This window comes from Cotesia glomerata, linkage group LG4 (assembly GCF_020080835.1).
Source record: "Cotesia glomerata isolate CgM1 linkage group LG4, MPM_Cglom_v2.3, whole genome shotgun sequence".
NCBI classification, from domain to species: domain Eukaryota; kingdom Metazoa; phylum Arthropoda; class Insecta; order Hymenoptera; family Braconidae; genus Cotesia; species Cotesia glomerata.
In genome coordinates this window covers 1,524,673-1,541,876 of record NC_058161.1, presented here as the reverse complement: position 1 = coordinate 1,541,876, position 17,204 = coordinate 1,524,673, and the positions used below count along the sequence as shown (strand labels likewise).

Below are 17,204 nucleotides of genomic sequence, written 5' to 3'. Positions count from 1 at the left end.
ATAAAAAAATGTATTTTATTTTAAAAAAAGCGTGGGGTGCATGGTGTCAATAGTTATAAATATTTTATTGACAGATATGAGTAGAGTGATTATCATTTTGATAATATCTTAAAAAGCACCCCACGCTTTTTTAAAATAAAATACTTTTACACTATTATTAATTTATATTTATTGAAATTTTTAACACTATTTTTAATTTAAATTTATTAAAATTTATTTTCTATTTTTTAGTTTGGTTTTCAATAAAAAGCGTGTTTTTAGTTTTTTTAAACTATTATTTTCAATTAACCGCATAGATACAGTCAACGCTCTCTGTATTTGACTCGCCCGTACAGGACCATTCTCTGTACTTGACTCGTCCTTGTCCATAAGATCTGTGTAAAATCGTCAAATACAGAGAGGTCTAATACAGAGAGCGTCGACTGTAATTAATTATTAATTAAAAATAACGTCTCTTTATTTGTTAGAGAGAGAGCGCCAGTGTCCAGTCAAGTATGTGCCAAACAAAGACACAACTAACTGTATGACTAACTAGTTTCTATAGCTAACGTAGTCACATATATTTACTTACACATTCACACGTGCAAGCGTCTTCGTTGGAACGCACTTGACTTGCACTAGTGCTCTCTCTCTCTCTAACGCATGAAAGGACGTTATTTTAATTAATAATTAATTATCTATGCGTTTGATTAAAAAATGGCTAAGGACTTTTCGTCTCAGAGTTATTTTGTTTATCAGATGCTACAATGGCGTCCGTTACTTCTGGGACACTCTGTATATTGAAATGGCAATTTTTACTGTTTGAAACTGTAATTTTTAAAGATGAAAGAGTCGTTATTTACTATAGTGACAGCTACTAATCACTTATTTTGGATATTAAATTATAAATTGTGGCTTTTATACTTTCTACATTAAGTTCTGTAATATTTATATTTTTGCCATCCCGATGTCCAATTTACTGTTTGAAACTATAAAAATTAACCGGAATCCGAGTGAATATTACAGTTTACTTTTTTCCGTGTGGTTAATGAATATTTGTTAACTGTTAACAAAGATTTATTTAAAATAAAAAGCAAAAATAGCAATTTTCTTTTGACACTTTTTATAACCCTGTAGCTGGAATACATGATAATAATTCAATTCACTAAATAAATTAACCTTTTTAATATTTAAAAATATAAAAGATAATTATCAGCTGGGATAGAATTTGGTATTTTACAATAAACGTTATTATAATGTAATATAATTAATCCAAATAATTTATAAAGATGATATTTGTTTATAAGCAATCTTCATATAATATGACATTGCAAGCGAAACAAATTCACTCAACAAAATATTTATTAACTGTTAAGAAATAATTGTTAACTATTAATAAATACTTATTAACTATTAATAAATGTACTTTTCTCTCAAATAAATATTTATCGAATGTTAAGAAATATTTATTAGAATTTAATAAATTAAATAATTGTCTTCAAATAAATTAAATTATTAATAGTTAATAAATCCTTCTATCAGTGCAGAAACTAAAAAAAAATCAAGCAATTATAGTTCATAAGAATAGTTTATAATTTTAAAAGTTTAATTTTTAAATTAATAAACAATTATATTTTTATTGCAATCGTTTTCTTACAAGTTTTGTAATTATTAGTGCGGTTAAATTATTAGTAAAAAATTTTTAGTTATTAAAAAAATTATAAAATTAACTAAAAATCTAAATAAAATTGTTAAATAATATTTTTTGAATTTTAGAAAAATTACAATTTAAAGTATTAATTTTTTTTAATTAAATTAAAATTCTTAATTTATAAAATTAAAAAAAAATAAAGCAATTATAGTTTATAATTTTAAATTAAAATTTTAAAAATTTAATTTATGAAGAACTAATTTTATTTTCAGTTAAAATTTTATTATTATTTTTTTTAAATCATACCGTAAATATGAACAAGCAGAAAAAGTGCTCCAAAATTCTTCAAATCCATAATTTTTAAATCAAACAAAAAAACACCTTTTAATAGTATAAGAAATAATGCATGAAAAATTTACTTGAGCTTGAATTTATACCGATAAAATACGCCTGTTGTTATTTTTTAATCGTTCGGAAAAAACCCAAAAAACCCAAAAATTCCAGGCATTTTACTGACATCGATAATAACAATTGATTTCTCAGAAAAGAGGCCATTATTTAATAAAGTTGTTGTTAACTTACCAGCACTTATCTTTACTAATGAGTAAATTCGATTAATTAGATCCAATTTTTTATTTTTATCAAGAAATAATTTATACATTAAAAATAAAAAATTTTAATTAATAACCACACATAATTTTAGAGATCAAAGTTAATTAATTAATTAATTTTCCTAGCTAATAAATAATAAAAATCCTACACTGTAAAAAAAGCGGTGTTAAAATGGACTCATTTTAACACCGCTATGTAACACCTGTGTAGCGGTGCTCTTTTGCGGTGTTAAAAATTAGGTGTTAAACCAGTGTAATATCGGTGTAACCGGTATAATACCGGTTTAACAGTAGAATAAATTTACACCGTATCGGAATATAAATATTACATGATCCATAAAACACGATTAATATTCAGTATTTATCAAAATGAGACAAGTAACATTTATTTAAGAATTTTCAATTTATAAAATTACGCAGAAATCGATTTAATGAATGTTATACAAGTTAAATAATATTTACAATATTAAATGTTTAGGAACAATATAATAATTATTTTCATCGTAACCATGATGTTTCTCACAATATAATGGATGTTTTAAACATGAAAAATCTACATGTGTGCAAAAATGAATTATCTCTATGAAAATCATTTAAAAAACGTTCAAAATTGTCGTAAAATTGTTCTAAAAATGTTTTAAATTTGTTGTAAAAACACTCTAAAACTGTCCAAGAAATGTTTCAAAATTGTCTCAAAAATATCCGAAAAATGTCTCAAATATATTCAAAATTTTTTCTCAAATAGTTAAAAAAATGTTTTAAGATTATTCAAAAAAGGTTCCATATAAGATTTAAGGACAAAATTTCAACTAAGGTAAAAGCCCCAATAGATGATCACGTACCAGTATATGATCACTCCATGTATCTGTATATCTATATTCACAAATATAGGTATACAAATACATGGAGTGATCATATACTGGTACATGATCATCTATTGGGGCTTTTTTACCTTAAATTGCTTTTTTACCTTTAATGGCTTTTTTACCTTAAATTTTACCTTAAATTGCTTCAAATAAATTGCATTGATTCTAAAATTATCTTAGAAGTATTCCGAAAATCTTAAAAAAAATAGTTAAAAGTTATGAAATGATTACTAGAATCCATTATTTTAGAGTTTCCAATTATCTATATGATGTCCTAAAATTTTCCTTTAATAATGGTGTTAATTAAAGTAACACGGATCGAAAATTTACACCGAGAGAATTTCACAGCATTATTTCACACTACACGGCGGTATAAAGTGCTCTGGATCCATTTTTACATCGAAATTTTTTACAGTGTATTTATTTTAATCAAAAATTTTTATCTACTTAATATATTATTATTTTCAATTTTCTAAATTAAATATTAACTTTTTTTGGTTATTTATCGTTAATTATTAAACATAAAAAGTTTAATTATAAAAATTGTGTTGGTTAAAATATTATCAACACCGGAAAATTTATAACACCGATTTAACACCGAAAAAAAATATTTACACCGCAACCGGTGTTACTGCTACACCGATTTTGGTGTTGAATTTAACACCGTACACCGCATGGACTCACACCGGTTTTTTTTTACAGTGTAAAAATTAATTCAAAAATACTGATTCAGTTTAGATTTCATCGACGCTAATTGCAATTCAATATTCTTGCTAACGGATTGTTCAACCGCGTTTACAATCAATGCTTCAAGCCCGGATTTTATCTCCTGGAGTAAAGAATCCTTCAACCCAGCGATTGCTTTAGCCAAGTCTTTCTTACTGGAACAATTAACAAGCGGCGGTTTCTTCAGCTGGAGGTTTATCTTCGCGGAATTCGTTTTCCTACCCGAAGAAGCTGTGCACACATATTCGCCCTGGTCACTGATGTCTGCTTTATCGATAACCACTTCCTGGACTAGGACACCTGCGCTCATGTCACTTTTTAATTCATAATTGTTGATAGATACTCTGTCACTCTGAAATTCACGGCAAGAATCTTTAAGTGTTGTTCAATTTAAAATTAATTTTTGACAGATAAAACGCAGCTTGCTAACCTGGTGAGGAATTTTCCATCCTAAGTAATAAGGGTTCTCATAAGAAACTTCAGCAGTGCAATTTAATCTGATTTGCTCGCCAAGAATCAGATTGTCTTCGTCAGGCTTACTTATTACTAGATTGTAAAAATCAGCTAGTTTTTCTGAAACGAATTATTTTTTCTAATTAAAATTGAATTAAAATTCAACTGCACTGAAAAAAAAATTAACTTGATTCAAGAGAAAAATTCTTGAACCAAAAATATAATTTTGAAGAGGGTAATTGTCTTGAATCAAGACAAAAAATTCTTGAATCTAGTAAAATTTCCTTAAATCAAGAATATTAAGTTCTTCAAAATTATATACTTGATTCAAGAACATTTTTTTTTCTGTGTGAAAATGTAATTTGGATGCTTACTTGTTACATGAAGCATGTAGCTCATTGTGTGATGATAAATGTTATCATAACATTGATAATACCCAGAATCTTTAGTGGTTACATTTCTTATAACAAGTCCTTCTTTTGAATTATATGAAATTCTTATTCCTTCCATGTCAATTTTCTGTAATATTTGCTTTTTTAATGAGATTATTGGCTCTAAAAAATTTTCATATCAGGCTGCATATAAAAATAAAATCTTAAATAGTCATTATAATTATTAATTTTTAATTTATGTCTATGAAAAAGCTTCTCAGAATAGTCAAAAAAAATTACTTTTACTTCAGAATTAAATATCTTAGGTATAATTCTCTGGTAGTGAGAAAATTTAGGTATCATGCGCCACCTGTCGGTGACTTTAAAAACTAAATTTGTCCAAAAATTAATTGTGGGCACATCAAACCTGATAAGTTTATGCATGATATGATAAAGTCAATTTTCATTCAGGCAATATGTAAAAATAAAATTTTAAATTATTTTTTACCTATAAGCTTCTCAAAATAGTCAAAATAAATTATTTTCACTAAAGTCTTAAATATCTCAGGTGTAATTCTCTGGTAGTGAGAAAATTCAGCAACCTTGCGCCACCTGTCGGTGACTTTAAAAACTAACTTTGCTCAAAAATTAATTGTGGGTATATATGGTCATATCAAACCTGATAAGTCTATAAATGGTATGATAAAGTCAATTTTCATTCAGGCAATATGTAAAAATAAAATTTTAAATTATTTTTTACCTATAAGCTTCTCAGAATAGTCGAAATAAATTTTTTTTATTAATGACTTAAATATCTCAAGTATAATTATCTAGTAGTGAGAAAATTCAGCAACCCTGCGCCACCTGTCGGTGACTTAAAAAACTAACTTTGTCAAAAAATGATATGTAGGCCCGATGAGTCTATATATGGTCTAATACAGTTAATTGTCATAAAAAAATTTCACTCTCGTCTTAAAAAATTTAATTTATAAAAATAAAGTTCTTGAATAATACTTACTTCGTCATCATGATAACAAATTACACCGTAGTCCGGAGAGTTCACTTTACAAGGAAGGACCACGTCATCGCCTATTACTTCGTACAAATTTTTGTACTTCCCAACATTATCGTGGAATGCTTGTCGATTTGCTAAAAACAAATGAAAATGAAAAAAAAAATGAAAATTTGATCAAGCTTGAATTGGAAAGAATCGGTAGAATTACATTTAACATAAAGATAAGCCCGTTGGACATCAACTTCTTTAAAATTTTCAGGACTTAAGTTGATCAACGAAGCTTTTGAACTTAAATTTATCTAAATCCACGCAGCCGTACCAGCCAGTGTCGCCATAGACAGTTTCTTTCCGTTTTGCTATCGCTTTGTGCGTGTTGCGGATGTACTGATGCTTTATTTCTAGGTGCGATTGAGGGATCTAGGTAAATAATTTTCAGGAGCTCTGATAAATAAAAAATTTCAATTGCTAAAAAAAATTTTCTTTAAAAATTAATATTAAATTCACGGTAATCGTAGAACGGATAGCGCGGCTTTATCATTTGTCGGTAAGTGAGATCATTTTAAAGTTTTATTGAACTATTAAGAAATTTTTTAACAAGTAAATTATAGCGAGAAAAAATTTATTTAAAAAATTCCATTTTCAGAAGCTCTAAGAAATTACAAGTCCAATTTTTTTACAAATAATTTTTTAACTTAATTTATTATTTAAAATAAATTTGAAAATTGTAAAGTGTATACTGATTTCAACGTCATAGATTTTCCATAAGTTTACACAAAAAAAAAAAAAAAAAATAAACTTGAATCAAGTAAATAATTTTGAAGAATAAATTTTTTCGTAATTTCTATTTAAAAAATGATAATAATTTAAATGCCGAATTATGTCTCACAATTACATACACAGTGAATTTAACGTTAATTTTAAAAGAAAATTTATTTCCGTATATCACTCACGCTATAATGGTTCCGAGGATGAATGAATGTGATATTATCTAAGCCTGTGCATTCTAATTCTAATAGATCGCCTTCGGATAAGTGAATTTCATTTAAATCTAGTTGTTTTCTAGTTACGTGTCTCAACGAAGCTGCAATAATTTTATTTTTAGTAAATTTTTGTCCAGCAAATTATTCTGTAGTCTTATTTAATTTTTCGTTTGTAATATATCATAGATAAATAGTGAGACAGTGAAGCTCGAAAGAGTGAATTTCATTAAAATTTAATTAAGTTTGATAGAGGTAATTTTAAACCGATAAAATAACTATTTGCCGTATTATTAAAAGTATAATTACTTTTAAAAAAACAACTTTAAGACTTTCACCGGCAGTCAAATTTATAGATAAGTTATTGGAAATAATTAATTTTTTTTTTATTGGATAAATATTAATTTGAGCTTTTAAGTAAAGTCAAATTTTTATCGAGCAAAAAAAATAAATAATTCTTTGTTTGAAAATAATGATTGATTTTTTTTGTCTTAATTTATTGTATTAGCTTTGTGTAAGCTTAATAAATTATTTTAATGCAAAATAATTTTTTTTTTCGAAAGAAAAAAAATTTTTGATCAAATATTCATTTTATTAATTATTAAAAAAAAAATATTTACTCTTTATTCCACTGTTGGTTAGTTGAGAAGATGCTTTCACTCCAAATATCAGCGATACTGTAAATTAATAAAATAATATTAATTTATTTTCCATAAAATCTTCAATTTAAAATACTAATTATCAATATTTTATGACTTTTTTTAATTAATGTGAAAGTATATTATGATTTCCCGTAATAATTTTTGTTTCAATAAAAAAATTAGAACGATAAAGTTTTATAAAATTTATAAATTTTTAAAAATATTCGTAAGGATTTAAAGTAAAAAATTTGAAACTTACCGCAAAAATAGCAGAAAAAAGTACTTGAATAATTAAAACGCATGTTTATTTGTTCGGAAAAAAATTAAATTATAATAAAACTGTAATTTTTAATTATTTGTGGATGACTAACTCTCGAGACTAATTGTAAGGTTAATGTTTAGACACTCTGGCACACTCTCAATTTAAAGCAGTGACTCTTATCATACTAGACGATGATTGGTTCAATTTAAATGGATTTTTCTAAAAATATATGATCAATTCTTGCATCAAATTTGGTTGCGAGTTCATTCCTAAGTAACCGATAAGCAAATTGATTTTTGAGATTATGGCTATTAATATATTTGACCTGTCAATATTCAATGTCAATTAAATTAATCAAAGCTATCACTTGATAAGATACTGACTATTAAATTAATTGATAGTTTGTCGAGTCTCATATTCTTTGTCTAGTGGAATTTTTCGAAAGATAGAAATTACGTCAGCGTCAAATTGATAATACTTTTGCCTACGAGCAATTTTATTGGTCGTTATATTACTACATAGTTAATGCAATGAAATGGTATAGATAAACCTTTAAGATATCTCTTCACTCTTTTGATTTCGAAAAATAAAATTTTTATTTTTAAAAGAGTGAATTCTACAATAAATTAACAAGATATATTGTTAGAAAAGCTGACTCATAGCTTACATAAGATACTTTAAAAGCATTTATTTGAAATATTTTTTACTTAAATAAATTTATGAAAATTTTTAATTCTAGAAATTTGAAAATCGAAGCAGAGTGCGACCTAGAGATCGTCGGCCCGAGTAAAATGACTACCCACACTTGTATATTAAGTGAATGATTAATAGAAAATTAACTGATTAATATTTTATTAATCAATTAATCAAAAATTTGACCCAAAAGGTATTGTAATGTGCGAGTAGTCTCCTTTGGTGAAATTTTCTCAGCTTTTCAACAAGCCTACTCAAATTGCTCTAAAAAATTCCTGAGCCTCTAAATTCGAACTTTTTCTCTTAATTTTCATTTAAATTAGATTTTTTTAAATACATTATTAATTGTAAAATTTGACTTCATTTCAAGTTCATTTTTGAGACTATAATTATATATTTATAACTGACCTTTCATTATAAATTGTTAATCAAAGTTATATGTTGATAAGATATCGCTCATAAAACTATATTTATAATTTGTCTAATGGGATTTTTAAAATGATAGAAATTCCGTAATTTTTCTAATATTAGAATATTCTGGTCTTAATGTTTTTATTCAAAAGTAATTTTATTAATCCTTACATAAGTGCAAAATTAATTAGAAAATGTCCTAAAAAACACGAAAAAAAAATTCTGCAAATAGATTATTTATCCATATTTCAAATCCATACATAAAATAATTTTAGTCGTAAGCTCTATTATTAAATCAATTTCTTGGTTACAAAGAAATTAAAAAAAAAACTTCAGAAATTGTTTGCATCCACTGGATCCACTTGAATTTCAACTGCTTTTAACTTCTGGTACTCTTTCTTAGCATCTATCGGAAAAAAAATTACCATAAGCACAAACATAAAATATCAATCATCAAAAAAGTATGGAGAATTTACCTTCCATAGTTACATAAATATAGGAATAAACTATATCTTCTATATAACACCTATAAGGGCCCTCATCATTTTTCGTGAAATTGTGTAATGTGAATTTAATGGTCGATCTTTCTAGACATTCTGTTATTTTTAGCTTCGGAATAGGCTTGAAAGTAATTCTAGATTTATCGAACTGATAAAAATAATTTTACAATGAAAAATTAATTATTAATAATTATAAATAGTATAATTATAAAATATTAAATTTATGTTTCGAAAATGTTTAAAATACAATTTTTTTGTTTTAAATAATCCAGAATTTTCGGTACCTTTGAAAAAGGGTAAGTTAGAATAAGTCGCAGCTCTCTGGAAATAGGTACAAGACCTGCACAATGTACTCTCAGCTGGCCATCTTCTACCAAATGTTTAACTGAGTATCTGATCCGCGTTGGCTTTTTCATAGCAATAACATTGCAGTTTTCTGATAAAAAAATGGCAATATTAATAACCATAAAAGATTAATCTTTAATTATTATTTTAATTACCATTAACATCAACATAGTAGTCGAGTTCTTCAGTTCCTTCTTTATTTACACATTGGTATCGTCCTGAATCTGCAGAAGTTACGAGTTTCAATGTAAACCCTATTTTTGGATCGTAAGTTAGTCGGTCATTGAGTTCTAGTTCCTAAATTGATTCAATGGATCTAATTAGTATTATTTTTGAATATTAGTATTATTATTATTATTATTGCTTTATTCATCGACCATGAAGTCGAAAGTTTATGCGGCTGTCCATATAAAAATAATACATAGTATAGCATTTTATGAAAACAATAAAAATGAAAAATAGATGTAAAAATAAATAGTAAAAATTGAAAGTTTAAATATGTTATTAAAGTCCAAACTATATTTGAACAATTCAATCAACGTAGATCACTCGACCTTATTGCAAATTGCATATAACAAAAAACTCAAGTAATAATGTAATGTAATGTAATGATCTAATCGAAGTCGGTCTTGAAGTAAATTTTCATAAAACTAAAGTTATGATACTAGAGAGTAATAAAAAACTTAGAAATGTGAACAACTAGGATTTGCCTCAAATTATCATTGACGGTAATATTATACCTTATGTAAACTCAACCAAACATTTGGGCATACACCTAACTAATAATCTTTCTTGGGATATCCATGTGGCTCACATTACTCGTAAGGTCTATTGTACATTAAATTGTCTAAAACACAGAAGAAACATACTCTCTACTTCAACGCGTAAACTACTAGTCATGACTACCATAATTCAAATTGTTGAATACTGTTCCATAGTTTTGATTGACTTATCCCAAAGGATAGACTACAAACTTCAACGTCTTATAAACAACACCATCAGATTCATCTTTAATTTAAGACGAGATGAGCATATCACTCCCTACAGGCATTCATTAAACTGGCTCACGGTTAAATCTAAACGAATGTACTCGTTAGCGTGCTTCATCTACAAACTTCTAAAATCAGGTGAACCAAAGTTCCTTAGAAGTCTCTTCGTTGAAGAATCCACAGATATGTTAGAAGATCGGAAAGAATTGCTGCTAAACAAATCAATGTGTCTTTTAAAATGCCAAACTTCTCAACTACTACTTTTGAACATTCCTTCGTAGTTTCTGCGATCCGAATTTGGAGGGAATTACCATTTGAAGTCACAAATTCACTTAGCTTAAATTCTTTTAAGACCAGTACTTTTGAATTCTTCATGAAACGTCAACGAGATAATGAATCTTAATTTCAAACTTTTAAAGGAGACAATGAATCCTAATTTTCAAACCTTTGATATTCATTTACACATTTCTGTTACATGAGTTTATCGTTCTAGATCATCTCAGATTATCATCTTCTATAATTTGTATAATTTTTACCACTGAGTTTAACTCTTAAATTTTTAATGCTCAATTTTTATACTCAAATTTATTTTTAACTTCCCGCTAAGAAAATCGAAGATTTTCAAAAATCGGGAAGTTATTGTTTTCACCCCGTTTTGCAAAAATCGAGTTTTCATCAGATCTCGACGTTTGAAGGTCACAGGAAGCTTCCCTGACTATCCCCGCGAGGTTGTCACGGGTGTCTGTTGTGTGATGTGTGTGTGATATGTGATGTGTGTGTGTGGTGTGTGTGTGTCTGTGTGTGTGTGTGTGTGAAAGTATGTGAAACGCTTATAACTTTTGAACGGCTTGACCGATTTCATCGCGGTTGGTGCCATTCGAAAGGGCTTGACCAAACTTAGATTTTGAAAACTATTTGGACCGATTCAGATCAATAGATTTTGAGAAATCGTAAAAAAACTGAAAAAAAATTTTTTTTCAAATGTGGTTTTTTTGGAATAACTTTTAAACGGCTTAAAGGTTCAATTTCAAAAACTAATCAGCTCTTAACCTCAAAAAACCACGTCGATCGCCACCAGTCCGGTCAAAATCGGTTGATTCGTTCGAGAGATATCGTGAACGAAAGAAAACTGAAAAAAGTGTTTTTTCGGAATAACTCCAAAATTCCTAGCGCGATCAATTCAAAATTTGAAATTTTTTGTGCGGCTTGAAAAACTGCGTCGAATGCTTCTAACCGCGTAAAAATCGGTTTATTCATTCAAAAGTTATTGCGGTTTAAAAATTCAAAAAATAGTGTCTTATCAAATCTCTATCAGACTTTTGAGCTCGAAGAGCTTTAAAGCATAGGAAAGCAATCTCTTTGAGCTCGGAGAGCTCAAAATAACCGATAAATTGTATTTTTGAGCTCGAAGAGCTCAAAAACGTCATTGGTGCAATTTTAAGCGCCTAAGTATGGAATTAGCGGGAAGTTGCAGGGATGGCCTTCAGGGTCAACCGTTTTCCTAATTTTTTTTTCTTGTATTTGTCATAATTGTATTCCAAAGTAAAGTAAAGAAAAACGATCAATTCTTAATATCTAATATTTTTGAAATTTTATATTTTCATTAGTCATACGTGTACTTTTATTGTAACTCTTTTTGTATACTTTTGCCATCTGGCTATACTGCCTTCACTGATAGAAGGATTTATTTGTATTAAATAATATTTGTTAATAGTTAACAAATCATTTATTAGAGACCACTTTTTAATATTAAACAAATATTTCTTAGTATTTAAAATGATTTGTTTGTATTTAATAAACCTGATATTCATTTATTAAATATTAATAAATCTTTTTAAATGCTAAGAAATATTTATTAAGGACTAAAAATTGGCCTCTAATAAATGATTTTTTAAATATTAACATATATTTTTTAACTATAAACAAATCCTTCTATCAGTGTTGGCATTGAAATTAAATAATAAATAATAATATAGAGAGATAAATTAAAGCGTTTTATTGTTGATCATTACCACTCCATTCATAAGTAGCTTGACTTTCTGTTCGGGTAAAGTTGGATGACATGGAAATACACCATCATCACCAGTTTCTAGATGGAGTGTTTTTGTTACATTCGATTGTCGTGCTAAAGGTGCTGCAATTTAAATTCAATAAAATATATTGATATTTAGTAAATATTCTTCTTTAATCTTCAATAAAAATTTTTTGCGCAGTATTTTTTCTTACCTAAGATGAAATTTTAAATATAAAATTAAATTTTGACTTTTGATTTTAAAACTAAATAAGGTAAAAGCCCCAATAGATGATCACTCCATCTATTTTTATATCTATATTCACAAATATAGGTATACAAATACATGGAGTGATCATATACTGGTACATGATCATCTATTGGGGCTTTTACCTTACTAAAATTTATTTTTTCCTTAAAAATTAAATGAACTATATAAAGTTTTTTATTATAATTCTTGTAAATTAATTAAACATTGTGTGCTTTAATTTACAAATTAAAAAATTTGAACTTACCGTAAATGTATAAAAGTACAAAACAAAAAAATTTAACACCCATTTTAAAGCGCAATAATAATCTACGAACTTATGTGAAGTTAACTTTGCAAAAGAATGCGAGCAAATGAAGATAAAATCTTGGCTTTATATTATTACTGCTATGACGTGTTTACTAATAGTTCAGATAACATAAATGTTGTGAGTAATTATCTATCGTTACTTCTGAATACTAAAGTGACCTAGAAAAATATTATGAAACTAAGATATTGCAATTAGACTACAATGTAGAAAAAATCAGATGTTTGTTATTTTAAAAAATTGCCACTTTTTTCCATTGAAGAAATAATAATCGATCATGCTTTCATCAAAACAATATTTTTTAGCTATGATAAAATTAAATAATTAATTTTTTTATTTAAAGATTCGGATTCTGTGATTAATATTTAGAATTTTAAAGTCAAAAACAATTAAATTTATTACTTTCCGACAGTAAAATTTTATCACAGCTTTAATTGCTATTTAATGACTGTTACGTTGAAGAAACTAAAAAACAAAGTCATTACAGATCGGTCGTGAAGAAAAACATCTTTAGTTCTGATAAAGATGTAAAAAATAAAAAAAAAAAGATGCCTTACCTTTTAAAAAAAATTTTATGACCTAGTCATTTAAAGAATGTAAAAAAAATAAAAAACTCGCTTCCATTAAACATAATTTATTGAATTAATTACTCAGTTAACAATCGACTTTTCAAATTATCTAATATTTCAGTCATCCTGCTTTCTAAATTACTCTGCCGTAGCTTTTCCTCCTTTTTGTCCTGTAACAAAATTCGCAATCAATAAATCCATCAAAGATACAAAAGTAACAAAGAAAAAAAGTGCAAAAAGTAAAAAATCAATTAACTAATATCTCCACAAATTTTTTTATTACAACAAAAGATTACAAAACAATCTTCAGTTTCTCGATCGACCGCGAACTGACCGAGTTGAGTCAACATTTCTCTTCACATTAATAGGAGTCGAGAATTGACCTCTATTCTCATTCACAATCTCGGGATTTCTATTTCTAGACCCAGAAGCGCCGCTTCGTCTCCGATCTGTTCTTCGTTTTGTTTCTTCCCTTGAAGAAACCGGAACTGAAGTTGAAGCTGGCGCTCTCCTGGGACTCACAGGAGTTGAAGTTGAAGTAGGTTCATTTCGAGGATTCGACGTTGAAGTTGAAGCCAAACTATCTCTTCTTTTCGGCGAACTGGACCTTGAAACAGTAATTTTTTCTTCTAACTTTCTAGAAGTTTGCGACAAAGTTCTAACAACTGGCTCTTCCCTTTGATCTCTTTTATCACCAATTGTGCTCACAATATTTCCTCCTTTATTGGTCGAGATATTCTGGTCCCTCGCCGCTATCCTCTTAGCAATCCTCGGGCCCAGATATTCCGGATTAGCTCTGATGAAAGCCTCTCCGCTTGGTGGAAATCCTTGATTCATATTTACGAAATTCGGATCATTCTGATATGAAGCAACGCGCTGTGCAGTTCTTTCAAGCGAATCTGGCGAGTAAAAATATTGCACAGGCTTGTAATAAGGATTCAAGTTTCCAAAATTATTGTAAGGTTGCCCTCCAAAAGGAACATTTTGAACCCTTGCATCATTTCCTGGCGAAATTGCAGAATTTTGATTATACTGTGGAACATTTTGCAAATTCTGCTGAGGTTGCCTTACAGATTTTTGATTCTGCATTTCCTTTAACATTTCAGCCGCAACATTTCCTTCCTCTTCTTCCTCATCTTCTTCCTCACCCTCTTCTTCTTCTTCTTCATTATCATCTTCATAATTCTCCTCCCTCAAATCTTCATTAGAAACATTCTGAATCTCATCATCCTTCTCATCCTTAAGATCATACTCCTCATACTTATTCTGCTTGTTCAAATACTTCTCCGGAAGCTTTTCCACCGAGTCTTCAGGAACATCGATCTTCAGCGGCTCGAAGACTCCAGTCCTCGGATTTTTGTACTTGGCAAAAAAGTCCGCAACACTAGGATCAATTTTTCCATCGTGTTCCAAACTGTGACCGTAACTATTCATCAATTGTCCGCGGAAAGGTTTGATTTCTATCGGCAAATTCAGTCCAAATCCTTTCGAAAATTTGGGAAACTTCGGAGCATACTCTTCCGGGCTGCTTAACGACTCCTTCAGCTTGGCCATCATCTCCTCACTAGATTCGTTTTCATCCACCTGATTCCCTTCAGTCTCCTTACTTGCCTCCCTTTCGTCTTCAAGCTCTTGAGACTCATTTTTCTGATACCCATTTCCACTCAAGTCTTTTTCTCCACTTTCTGCAGAACTGGGCCGCTCTTCAATACTTTCTGGTGCAGGTGTGGGTTTAGGTTGCGGCTTTGAAGGGACTCGTGGGTCTAGAACGGGATTTGGTGGATCGGTTGCAGAAGGTGCGGTTGAAACAACCGAAAGCAGCGGCTTTGGGTATCGCAGATTTTCGGCTAGAGGAATTGGAATTGGAAAAAACACTGGTTGCAATAATGGTAGGGGACTTGGAGGTACTGGAGCAGCAGTAGGAGCTGCAGTAGGAGCTACAGGAGCTGCAGGAGGTGTCCCATTTCCGTGGAAGATCCCTTCGTACCTTCTTAAGTGATCTGCGATGTTTGTTCCATTTCCAAAATTCACTACTCCAGTAAATCGCAAAGTTTCTCTTTGTCTTGGAGAGTTTGCAGCTGTGGCCATCGTTGGAGCAGGATTGGGGCTTGAATTGACCACTCGAGCATTCCGTAGGTCCAGCGTTATTGGTCCGAGTTGCATTGATCCAGAATTTGGCAACGAAGCAATCTGAATTGGCGTTGTGTTGTAGCCTAAAGCTTGAACCAAACCTTGCAAAATGATCCCCAGGGCCCTTTTGTCCCTTATATTGTCCGCGAAATCAATTTCTATCAACTCGGTTTCATTTTCTAGGCTACCAGGAAACTCTAAAGTGTACAGAGTCTCTTTAGTTGCCGTCACATTTTGATCTTCCGCGAGCACTTTTGAAAGAAACAGAATTAAGACACCAAAAATGTTAACTAGATTCATTTTGAACACTTTTATTTTGTTAGCACATGATTTCAGCGGAAAGTTGAGAGTTGGTTTGGTTACAGAATGTCTTGGATAGACTGACAATCACTGACTGAAGCTTGAAGCAACTACATTGGAACGGAACATTGGAATAGGCTTTTTTGCATAACGCCGGAAAGTTAAGTTATGAAAATTTCACTCGGATTGTCATTACAAACCCATTGATTTGATGTCAAGCCATGCGAGAAGCATACTTGGACATTTATTACAGAGAAACAGGCGTGCTGTTTTTTTTTTTTTTTTTTCAAATATTTACTGACGTGGAACGCAATCGTTTAATTGTAATCATTTGGACGGAATTGTATCCAAATAGATAGTCGCCGATTATACAATCTTTGTCGTTTGTCATTATTCACTCGATAGTCACTTTCGATGTCTAATTGGGTATAGGTTATTGATTACTGCTGAGCATTGATATTTATTTTGAAGATATTGTGGATTATAATGGTAAAAATAGTGAATTGTTGGAAAGAGAAAGAGACTTTCGATTTTCAATAGTCTTTTAGTTCAAATGTTGTCGCGGTGGCGAAGTGAAAGGCTTGTTTCTTTTTCTGTATCAATGAGAACTGTCAATTCAATAATAAATTCGATTCTTGCTTCCACTTTTTGTACACAAATTTCTGAGATCTCTATTTTTAAGTTTTTTATTTAAAGTAGTGTTAAAAATCTTCAACAGAGCGCGCATGGTTGCTAAATTTTCTCACTACAAAATAGTTTGATTTAAAAATACGAATCATTTTTTTTAAATTTATTTTTTGCATGATAAAAGTGTTAATTTTTATATTAAAAAATAATGTAAGTGTAAAATAAAAAAATTTTTAAGCTTTTTTTTCAACAAATTGCACATTATAAAATTATACAGAGCCAAAATTTTTATAGAAACATTTATTTATTATTTTTATATAATTAAATAAATAATTTTTTCTTAACATGTTATTTTTTAAAAATCATTCTTTTAAATTTAATGTAACTTTTTTTTTTTTACGTAAGTATGACCGAAACTGACCTTTATAATTTTATAATTTTTATAAAATAATTTTTGAAAATATCAAAAAGATAAAAAAATTTTTTTTACTATCGAATTGAT

General features: G+C 28.9%; 3 protein-coding genes across 3 annotated transcripts; all 3 read right to left on the bottom strand.

Annotated features, from left to right (window-relative positions):
• Positions 1–1,788: 1,788 nt before the first annotated feature.
• LOC123262388 (vascular endothelial growth factor receptor 2-like) lies at positions 1,789–7,956 on the bottom strand. The gene is made up of 7 exons (XM_044724571.1): positions 7,550–7,956; positions 7,270–7,326; positions 5,676–5,806; positions 4,661–4,805; positions 4,264–4,406; positions 3,813–4,185; positions 1,789–1,804 (listed from the first exon to the last, which is right to left on the bottom strand). The coding sequence occupies exons 1-6, from the start codon at positions 7,590–7,592 to the stop codon at positions 3,823–3,825; spliced, it is 882 nt and encodes a 293-aa protein (XP_044580506.1). The 5' UTR covers positions 7,593–7,956; the 3' UTR covers positions 1,789–1,804; positions 3,813–3,822.
• Positions 7,957–8,876: 920 nt separating this feature from the next.
• Positions 8,877–13,147, bottom strand: LOC123262392. Its single transcript, XM_044724575.1, has 6 exons — positions 13,017–13,147; positions 12,503–12,624; positions 9,657–9,798; positions 9,441–9,592; positions 9,133–9,304; positions 8,877–9,062 (listed from the first exon to the last, which is right to left on the bottom strand). Exons 1-6 carry the CDS (start codon positions 13,057–13,059, stop codon positions 8,989–8,991), a joined length of 705 nt encoding a protein of 234 aa, XP_044580510.1. The 5' UTR covers positions 13,060–13,147; the 3' UTR covers positions 8,877–8,988.
• Positions 13,148–13,694: 547 nt separating this feature from the next.
• LOC123262379 (nucleoporin NUP159-like) lies at positions 13,695–16,738 on the bottom strand. Its single transcript, XM_044724558.1, has 2 exons — positions 13,902–16,738; positions 13,695–13,815 (listed from the first exon to the last, which is right to left on the bottom strand). The coding sequence occupies exon 1, from the start codon at positions 16,073–16,075 to the stop codon at positions 13,952–13,954; it is 2,124 nt and encodes a 707-aa protein (XP_044580493.1). The 5' UTR covers positions 16,076–16,738; the 3' UTR covers positions 13,695–13,815; positions 13,902–13,951.
• Positions 16,739–17,204: the final 466 nt, after the last annotated feature.